The sequence below is a fragment of the Rhamphochromis sp. 'chilingali' genome, assembly GCF_963969265.1.
Source record: "Rhamphochromis sp. 'chilingali' genome assembly, chromosome: 3".
Taxonomy (NCBI): domain Eukaryota; kingdom Metazoa; phylum Chordata; class Actinopteri; order Cichliformes; family Cichlidae; genus Rhamphochromis; species Rhamphochromis sp. 'chilingali'.
The window spans coordinates 26408091-26418657 of NC_137931.1; the positions used below are offsets into that span (position 1 = coordinate 26408091).

Here is a 10567-nt window from a genome sequence, read left to right on the forward strand (position 1 = left end):
GGGGGGGTTAATGTTTGCTATCTATCCAGACACAATGATGGGGAGACGGTTGGTGGCCCCTGCCATCACCGCCACTTTTTTATCTATCCCGTCCAATCAGGCAGTCTCCCTGATCTGCTCAGCGAATCACTAAGAAGGGCTTCTTTTTCTTCTTCTCTGGTCTGAAAACGTCTTTGTTGTAAATAATCCTCCTCTCTTTCTCTGTCGCTTTCTCTCTTTCATTCGAAGCATCATGTAAATTAGAGAACACAGTAAGTACTTAGAGTATGTGAGGTTGCAGAGTGGAAGTGGTTTATTCTAATGTGTTATGGTATGGTTTTGGCTCTGTGCTGAACCATGAAGAAACCAGGAAGAAAAACTTTTGCAGGTGTCTAAACCTGTGGTTCCCAACATGAGAATCTTTACAGACTAAAGGGTCAACGGACGGTTTACAGCAAAGGAAATCAGAAAATACAGATCCAAGTTGCTTTTTTAATGAGAAAGAACAAACCCAAAGGGAAGCTTATAAAACGTCTACATCTTCTCAAATTTAGGTCTACCCTGACTTTAACAAATGTGGTAAAATTTAAGTTAAGACGCAGTATAAAAGTGTTGAGTTTACTTTTGGGGGCATTTGGGGCCACAATAGCACTAGATGTGGTTGAGTTTGAGTCAGGCTCAAATCTGATTATTTAATGAGCACATGGACAAAGTTAAGCTGGACAGTGGACAGCATACATTAAGACTACCCTGAATGTTTATGGATGTGTTTACATTTGTCCAATTGGTCTGCATGGCCATTAACTGTTAGACAAGATGAAGTTTACTTCATACTAGCCCTTATATTTTAAAATCACCATGAGCTAGAAATGTTGGGAACCACTGGCACAAAGGTCCATTTGGATTAAATGATAGGGTTGCAGGTTGATTTCAGGCGTTTTAAAAACACCTTTCTTAATCCTGGTGATATAGATTTTTCCGTTGGTTGTTGAAATGTGTAGAATGAAGGCCTTCAGGTGAAGATAGTTGGGGAACTAGTTTCCCAAACTCAACATTTATGTGATGATTCAGACAGTATGCTGCTCCTCAGCTCAGATCTTCAACTTTCTCCTGTTTCGCCCTCTAATGTAAATGTTGCTGCAGCGGTTGAGTAGCAGCTCTCAACCCGACTGTGTATCCAAGCAATATTCATAAAAACCTTCACGCTCACATCCTAACTTTGTATGCTAACATCGCTTTAATATTCACATGAAAACACAAAAACACACTGTAGAAATGGAAGAAGGATCAAAAAGCAAGAAACAAATGTTTTTCTATCAACATGAACACATTTGTCCTCCTTTTGCCTTTTTTGTTTTTGCACGCCTGCCTTGATGTTCCTAATTTTTGTTGTTGCTATATGTGTCACGCTCCATTTTCCTTACCAGTCATCTTCAAGACGCCGTTCTATTTCCTGTAAATGACAAACCAAGACTATTATTTTTATTGGATGATTTTAGTTTGTTTTCATATCTGACCCATCCCACAGCTGTCCAGAAACAGGACAGGGAAAAAAGACGTCCATTTATTTATGACAGAAATGCACTAATTTACTGCTTTATTTCATCTATCTTAAACACAACTCTTCTACCATCTTCCTTTATGTTCTGTCAGTAACTGACATTGGCTTTTTCTAAGCGGTGGCGGCTTCAGGTTGTTTTCTTTAGAATAAAATTGTATTTATTTTATTTTAAAATCGTGTGAGCAGAAAAATTTGAATTGTAATTAATAATAATGCTAACTGTAGATAGTAGTAAACAAACTAACGAGAGCATTGCGCTAGAGTTTCCGTTTACAAGCGCTTGTTAATGCAACTAGAGATCAGTTAGCTGGTGATAGCTAATAGAGAGGAGGTGAACATTAGTTGTCACTTTGCTGCAGATTTATGCTCATTCAGGTTTGAGACTCAAAGCTAAAATCGAAAAATTGCTGAGTCATCTGTCACCTAAGCTAACACCTAGCAGTGAGCAAGCCAGCATTGTTTTAGGTTAACAGTGCATTTCCCCTTTTAAATATTAATCAAATAAATAGTGAAATAGGAATAGAGAATCGAAACATCGAGGCTCATAAGCTGTAGATATGTTAACTGAACTAAGCTAAGTGAGGGGAAGAGGGGCATAAGCTAAACTTCCCACCATAAAAATGCAAACTGTGACAAACATTGTTTTAAAAAAGATTTTCCCAGCTTCCAAGTAAACAATCTAAGTCAGTCATCTGCTTTCCATTAGAAGTTTAGCAGAACATGAAAACAATATGTGGATAATAGAAACATGGTGTGAAGAGCAGCTAGCTAAACTCTGCTAGCAGAGCATATGGGGTGCTGTATCTCCTTGAGTATGAAGACTTGACTCTTCACAGATGTTTCTGTTGTTCCGTTCACATTTTCTTAGTCTCATAATTGAGGAGAAAACATAGAAAATATCTGTTTTTGTGTATATTTTGAAGCTAAAACATGCTGTGAAGCTCCAGCTAGCGGTCAGTTAGCTCAGTGGCCAGTAGCATGGCGCAATATGTTTCCTAGCCTAGGATCTTTCGGCTGAAGCCGCCTGCGTGTAGATAAATTATGTCATGGTAACTGCGTTAATATGTCTGCACTGCTCTCGCCACCGCCAACACTTGTACATAGACATCAACAGAACGAAGAAATAATATGGTCAATGTCTAGTTGTGTTACCTCATGTAGCCTCCTTAACCCCACCCAACTGGGCTGTCCACTACATTATTTATAAATGCACCCCTCGAGGAAGACTCGGCCCCCTTAAACCTACATTTTTGTATAATTTTCTCCATCCACTTTTTATTATTGTTGTTCTGATTTATCATCCAGACACATTATTGTTCTTATTGTCACTGTTAATCTAATAATTATTATTATTGTTGTTGATGTTGTTGTTATTATTGTTATTGAATTTTTGTTTGATGTACAGTACCGTTGTATGAAAATTCTACCTAATACAGAGTCTTCTACTGTAATGTGTCTCTTTTCAATAAAGACAAGAATAATGCTTCTTATTATAACTTGAAGTGTGTGTGTGGTCAGTGTTTTTGAAGTGGATTTCTTCAATATTTAGGCATGTATTTCATATTTTCTTTCATTTCCTGGTCACACCTGTGGGAATTTTACTTTGGTTTATATTAGTTTTCTCTATTTGTGGTGTAGGAGGTGGCGAACGAGTATTACCATAATGTAAAAGTATACATAAAACCACATAAACCACTCTGATGTGGTACTTTACAAAGTTCATTAGTTCTGGTTAGCCCACAAATCATTAAAATGATGAAACAAGTCAAAGTTTAAGAATGGTTGAGATTTTGCCCCACAACCATCTCTGAGGTTTGCAGAGAATGGGCCAAAAGAGTGAGGGTTAGGGTTAGTCTAGTAAGTGGCAGTTCTTTGGGAGAAAATATCTTTTCCCAGGTCAGAGGAGAATGGCCAGACTTCTTTGAAGGCAACAGCAACTAAAATCATCACTCATTGCAACCACAGTATGTAGACAAGCATCACTGACCACACAACATGTAGAAGCAGCAGAAGACCAAAGCAGCTCACAATTCACACATGCTCACCAAAACTTGACAATAGAAGATAAAAATAAATGTTACCTGGTCTGATGAGCCTCAGTTTCTGCTGTGACATTTAGATGGAAGGGTCAGAATGCGGTGTTAGATTTACACCAAAATGAGGTTTTACTTCTCACCACTAAAGCAGAAATTTTTCAGTTGTTGGATATGTATCTACTAGATTTTTAGCATCTTTCGTCCATTGTTATGGTATCTTCATCAGCAGGTGACACTCAAGCAAAGTCTCTTTTTGTTTATTTTTTACTCAAAATTATTATTATTATTCTATAAGAAACCTGACAATTTTTGAATTATTTAAATTTAAAATTAGGGATTTTTTTAACTGGAGTTTGAGAGACTCAATCATGTTAAAAGTTTTAGCTTCGAAAAGCTAAAGTTAACATTTTCCAGAGTGTTAAAGATTCAGAAATCAATATATTTGTTGTTTTGTCATTATTAGAAACTCACTTGTTTGTTTTCGGTTATTGTGGGATGGAAATCTAAAATGAGAGAAGGGATGGGGTTGTTTTTTAGGTCCTAAAAAGTTTTTATTACATCAAACTCAAACAAGTTATTGCTTGATGAAAATTTAAAATTAGGGATTTTTTCAGTGGGAGTTTTGAATGAGAGAATCTGTCAGCTTTTCCAAGGGCTTCTGGGAATCGTTTAATTACAGGAGTCTCAGTGATCTCCCTGTGGTGACCACCACAGAAGAAGAAGAAGGAGAAGATGCGTTTTGGCCTCCTTGACGTCAGAATTAATCAGCAGGAGCTGAGCTGCAGCCGGGCGAGTTGGTGTTAATTCAGGGAGGCGGGGGTAGCTGGGCTGAGGCTGATCCCCCGGGTCTCATTTATCAGTCGCCTGCGACGGCTCGAGTTGATTACAATTTGCAAAAAAAGAAAAAAAGTCATTAGAGTCGCAGGCAGCGCTGACTGTTCACACTATGCAGGGTCCAGTCCGGATTTAGGTTTCTGTCGCCTTACTCTGAGCTCACATCTGGTTTTTATTGACACTTAGAGTCACATTAATTCAGAATTCCTCATCCACAGCTCTGACATCACGACAATCATCACAATTACGCAACGGGTGAAGACAGAGCCTTTACTTCCTCGCTTATAACCAGGGTCCATGTAGAAACTGTAGAATTTAAGCGGGAAGCTAACGTTAGAGCAGAAAGAAACTAGATTTAAAGATGCAGTCATTCATTTAGATTTGGCCAAATTGCTAATTGTGGGTGAGATGATGGATTTGACTCAGGCTGCTGCACATGAGAACATTTTTTCTTGTATAGAGTGTGACGGTGCCAGTATTTTGAGGAGTAAAAGTGTCGGAAATGTACCTTTAAATTTCCCGCATTTCTGTATAAAAACAGACTAAGTAAACGTTAAATTACTGTAATTTTACAAGTGAAAACAACCCGAAGAACATTTGTTATTTTCTTCATTAAGAGTCTGAAATGTGCAATAAATTTTCATTTTATCAATATAATACCTGAAAAGGCTTCAACATCAAAAAACATCACGGGCAACTGTATCCACATGTTTCCTTTTCTTCAAGCCACTCTGAAAAGGGGAATATTTTAAGGGTGAGATTATTTTTTTAATGTGATAATAGGCCTAAACAGCGCATGCGTCAGTGCGCACAGGCGCATCTACATCCAAACTGACTCCTGGGTTTCACTCTGAGGATTTAATTTTGTTTCAGGTAAACTTCAGAGCCAATCAGGACGCAGTTTCTGATATCAGGCGAGAACGTGAGGCCTCATGCCGCCCCCCACCTCAACCACCATCGCCGCCATGCAGGCACGTGCAGCTGGTGGGATGACGTCACGTTCAGGTGAATTTCTCCTCTTCCTTTTTTTGTTTAGCCGCTGATGTTTTAGGATAATGCTCTCGGTGGAGACGCCATGGCGCGCTCCCGTTTGCCTGAAACTTTGTTAATATGCTACGAGAATGCGCAATTCAGTCCGCGCAACAGGCTGAATACACATCAAAGTTTAACGACATTGTAATACTGTTTTCATTTTTTTAACAATTAAAATTTAAAGTGCACTCAAACTGCAGTTTAAAGCAAATTATAAATAAATATAATAAAACGTTTTAGAATTTAATCTTTAACCTAGTTTTTCTGACTCATTTCAGCTTTGTTGCGTTTCCTTCATGTCTGAAATCAGCTTTAAGGCCTTCAGAATAAAAAATAATAATAATCTAGACATTTATTTTGTAAAAAAAAATACAAACTTCCGGCCTAGCTGTCATTGATGATGTTGGTAAAAAAAAATGCCCGTGTTTTTTATTTATTTAGTTTAACTAAAGTGGCAGGAAGATGAAGATGATTTCCGGGCATGAATGGAGACACTGCAGCTGTTCAACATCTGATCATCTTTTAATTCACACTTTAATTCATCTTTTTTTTGTTTCTCGTCACAAGTTTTGTGTAAATAAATTAGCAGCTTCATTCAATCCAAACAAAACACACGACTCCTCTGCTTGGTCCCGGAAGTATGTACATGTGGGGGTAGGAGGGGAGAGGGTGTGGGTTGATCAACATGTTGCCGAAACAACCCGTCAGTCTGAGTCTTCCTCCTCCTGCCGCAATTTTCTCTCTGTCTCTTTTTTGTTTTTGGTGCCGCTCAGTCACGCGCTCAGGCTTCAGGTGTTCTTTTATTTATTTATTTTTTAACTTCCTGCAGAGAAGAAGAAGTCCGGAGTCAGCCTCTGCAGTCAGTCGGGTTCCTAGTTTGTGGAGATGTCCACAGTGTTTTATGATCAAACCAACTCCGTTCAGAAAAAGCGGAATTTTCTTGCATCGGTGCCGCAGTTTGAAAAAGAAAAAAAAAGAGAGAAAAGAATCGCACCTCTTTAAACAGTGATGAATAATAATTATTTTCAGATTTTACTTTTTATTTTTTCTGATTTCTCAATTCAATGATGTAAAATTATTTTATAAAAATCAAATGAAATGTAATAAAGATAATTATTATCGCAAAGATATCCCGAAAGTAATAGCGCTGCAGTGAGAAGATTTTTAAAGATTTTACTTCATGAAAAATAATCACATGATTATTTTGAATTATCCTCCTTTATGTTTGAATTTGTCACATTTTCAGATCAGTTTCATTCACTTCATTTGATATTTTTTCTTTTCTCTAAGCTTCGATGAAAGAAATCTGTTAAAATAGAAACTATAAAAAATAATAAACCCATCACATTAAACTCATTCACGTTTCTTTCTTTTCTTTCTTTCCTTTTTTTAATGAGTTCTGCGATTTTTGAAAATCTTGAATCCGATATTTTCACAATAAAACAACCCCTCCCCCCTTAAACGCGGCTCGCGGCCTCTCAGTCCGGCCTCGGTCCTCCCGCTTCTTCTTCTACGGTCTTGCCTGCTCCATCTGCTGGTGCTGACTCCTTATTGCGAAGCGGCTCACGTGCACGGGGATGGGCACCACTATTTTGGGGTTCCGGGACGGCTCCCCGGACTTGTTGTTCACGTTTCCAGCTTTCACGCGTTTCCACTTCGCGCGCCGGTTCTGGAACCAGATCTTCACCTGCACTTCGCTCAGCTTGAGCGCATGCGCGATCTGGGAGCGCTCGGTGAGGGACAGGTACTTCTTGCAGTGGAACTCCTTCTCCAGCTCCAGCAGCTGCTCGCTGGTGAACGCCGTCCTCCTCCGCCGGTTCTTCCCACCGCCTCCGCCCCCCGCGCCTCCTCCTCCCGTCCCGGAGCCGCCGCCGGGGGGCCCGTGCAGGTGCGGGCCTTCATCCAGACCTCCCCCTCCTCCGTCTCCGTCCTCTTTGTGGCACATGGAGGTGAGGTTGTCGTCCGAGCTATAGTCCAGGTCGCTGTCCATGGAGAAGCTCTCGTCCTTTCGGCCGCACTCCTCCTCCTTGGAGTCTTCTTTGCTGTGTGCTCTGACTGTGAGGAAGAGGAGGGACACACAGCACCACCAGTGAGAACAGGACAAAACCAACAAACTTTATCAGTTTAAGGCAGAAACAAACGTGACAAAAAGTCACCAAAATATTTAAACGCGCTTCTTCCGTTTTCCCCTCTTATTTTCACAGTTTTGATGCTTCTTTACAAAAGATTTCTGATTATTTCATTCTGAATAATAAATTAAGCGACCCAATAAAATAATTTTCTCTCACAATCTGCACTTTTTATTAATCGCAAAGTTTAATTTACAGCTATTACATGTAAGAAATGAGCGAAAATGCGCATTTAAGATTTCTTTAAATGCTCCGCGTGTTTGGGGGGAAATTGATTAACATGTAAAAGCCAAAAACTTTATATTTTTCTAAATATGTTAAGAAGAAAAGTTCTGTGAGAGATATGTTAGGAGGAGATGCTGTTAGAATAATTAAATATGAGGTTAGATTTACATTTTTAATGCGAAACTGTGACGTGTGGAAGCTGAAGGGGTGAGGAGGGCGGTGGCTGCGTTGGGGGTGGAGGTATGTGCGTGGTGGGGTTAGGGGTGCAGTTGTCGTGTCTCGTGTCAATATCCATCATGAGGTTAGTGTGGCTCCAAAGAACGCGCTCCGTGAGGATTTTTATTTTCATGCGTAATTACGCGCGGAGTGTCTCCGCGCGGCCTTTCCCCCGCACCTCCCCCTCAGCGTGACACTCTAATGTGTCAGAGATCATCACAAATAAGGGACCCGAGAGGGAACAAATGTGTTTGTTTTATATGAGGAAGCAATAAAAGCGGTGGCGCAGGATTTTTTTTCTCCCCTGTCAGTGAACATTCAAATCAGGATGATTTATCGGCAAAGACAAAAATCAATCAGAATAATTTCAATGATTATTAGAGATTAAATCGACCCACATGGATCCCACTTTTATGAGAATTGTGAAGTTTGGTTTTTAAAATTAATCAATTATTGTTATTATTGGTATTTCTTTTAAAGCTTTAAAATGTTGATTTACAGAAATTAAAAATGAGCGCTGGGCCTGCGAATAATTCCCGAATAATTTATTTTGAAAACGCAAATAAAAACGTTTAAAATCACTGAAGAAAATCAAATTTAAATGTCCCAGTTTCTTTTTGAAAATCGTCGTTAAAAAGCAGATTTTTTTTAGTTAATTTCTTGCTTCAATAAAACAGATCAAACCTGGACGGTTTTTGTTTAAACACGTGAAACTCTGTAAACAATGAGGAAATATTCTCGCGTTTCAGCTTCATTTATTTCTCAACATAACATCTCATCAAACGAACTAAAGTCTTTAAAATTAGGATTTTTTTCCTTCACTGAAATCAGATAAAATGATGAATTTTTCAGCGGGAAACGGGATGAGGAACCCGCCTACCTGTGGATGCGTGTACCGGCGTGTCCGTGTCGTGGAAACCCGGCAGCGCCGCAGACTCCTTCCCCTGCAGGAAGCTCTTTCCGTCCTCCGCGTCCAGCCGCAGCTCCTGAGCTTTGTCGAAGACCGCATGCAGTGCCTGAGAGCCGAACTTCCTGGCTGCCTCCTGGTGCTGCTGGGACGGGGAGAAGCCGCCGGGGAGCGAGGCCATGAGGGTAGAGGTGAGCGCCATGCCCTGCGTCAGGCCCTGCGTCAGGCTGGAGCAGAAGCCGCTCTGCAGGCTCGGGATCTGGGGGTGCGGGTGATGTCCGGTGGGGAGCGCCTGTTGGAGGCCCGGGGGTGGCGGTGGGGGCGGCTGGAGCACCACCGACCGGTATGGCATGAACATCGGGTACCCGGTGTAGACGAAGTGTCCCGGGCTGGGCTGAGGTGGCCCCCCGATCAGAGAGTCAATGCTGAAGGCGGTGGTGCTTCCGAGTGGCCGCTGCATCACCATGAAGGACGGACTGAACGCTGCGCTCATATGAACGACCGCTGGAGCTCGGAGGAGACCGGATAGGAGTCGCTGCGGGCGGAGGAGCCGCGGGGGTCACCGCCGTTGTGAGGAAAGCCCACAGAGGCTCAGAGGAGCGATAATCCCAGCAGAGAAGAGCATCCCATCAGTGCGGCGGAGGAGAGAGAGTCCCTAAGAGGAGCCGAGAGAGCAACACTTCTTCCTCCTGATTTTAGTTTCCACACAAAAAACAAAACCAGAGAATCCACTGTGCGTGTTTCCGCTCGCACTGACGCACAGTGCGCACCTCAGGGTCCCGCGCCGCTCCACTTCAACTTGACCGGACCCGGTGTCACAGCAGCGGGCTCTTCTCCCTTACTCATCCGCTGACACGGTGTGGGTTTGTGTGTGTCCTCGGTGTATGTGTCTGTAAGCGTGTGTGTTTTTTCACCCACTCGGCGCGCGTCCAGCAGTGTTTTGGATTTAAATTGCGCTCCCCTCAGTTTAATTGCGCTGCCTTCTCCGAGAGGGCTCCTCCCCACTCCCCGCGCTCTACGCGATGATTGGCTGGCTGAGATGACGCGATAGGGCGGCTTTGGTATCCTGGATGAATGGCAATTACACTGAGTGGAACCTCGGGCCATTTAGGCCCGAGAAAACACATCATTGTAAATAATAAGCTACAGATACAGATCATTTAAAAATCCGCATAAATCACCAGGTAATAGTGATCCGGCAAATAATCGGAGCTCCTGAGCTGCAGGATTTATGTGCACGGTGATGTTTAGAGCCTTTTTGTAGACACAGAGGAAAGATGCTTTAGTTCAATTCATTTTTTTTCTTGGACATTCATCAGAGTGTTGTAGCTGCTTCATGTTCCTCCTTGAAGGCTGGACAGCAGGCTTAAAGTCAAAGCTTCTTTGTCCTTCTCTGGCTGAGAGTTAAAAGCCTCTTTGGTGCCTGACATTCACCTACATCTGTGATGACATCCATCCTTTCATAACCAAATCATATATGTTTGTTTTTAAACATTAGATGGCAGAGAATTTACTTTTTTTCTGTGGAGGGTCAGATCAGACTGCTGGCATAGAGAAAGGTTTTCTGTAAAAGCGTGCTAAGAATTAATTCTGTAATTTGTAGTTTCACCCGATGGCGGCAGTCTTGTCTTGTTATTTCAGCAGCTAA

The 10567-nt window shown here is 41.6% G+C and overlaps 1 protein-coding gene across 1 annotated transcript; it reads right to left on the bottom strand.

Moving 5' to 3' along the window:
* Nucleotides 1-5827: 5827 nt before the first annotated feature.
* Nucleotides 5828-9870, bottom strand: gbx2 (gastrulation brain homeobox 2). The gene is made up of 2 exons (XM_080878468.1): nt 8893-9870; nt 5828-7497 (listed from the first exon to the last, which is right to left on the bottom strand). The coding sequence occupies exons 1-2, from the start codon at nt 9410-9412 to the stop codon at nt 6953-6955; spliced, it is 1065 nt and encodes a 354-aa protein (XP_080734594.1). The 5' UTR covers nt 9413-9870; the 3' UTR covers nt 5828-6952.
* Nucleotides 9871-10567: the final 697 nt, after the last annotated feature.

Bases quoted from the DNA above. Each gene is read 5' to 3' on its own strand.
- gbx2 (XM_080878468.1), bottom strand. From the start codon at position 9,412: ATGAGCGCAGCGTTCAGTCCGTCCTTCATGGTGATGCAGCGGCCACTC. The intron at 7,498-8,892 runs GTAGGCGGGTTC...TCTTCCTCACAG, and splicing joins GCCGGTACACGCATCCACAG to TCAGAGCACACAGCAAAGAA.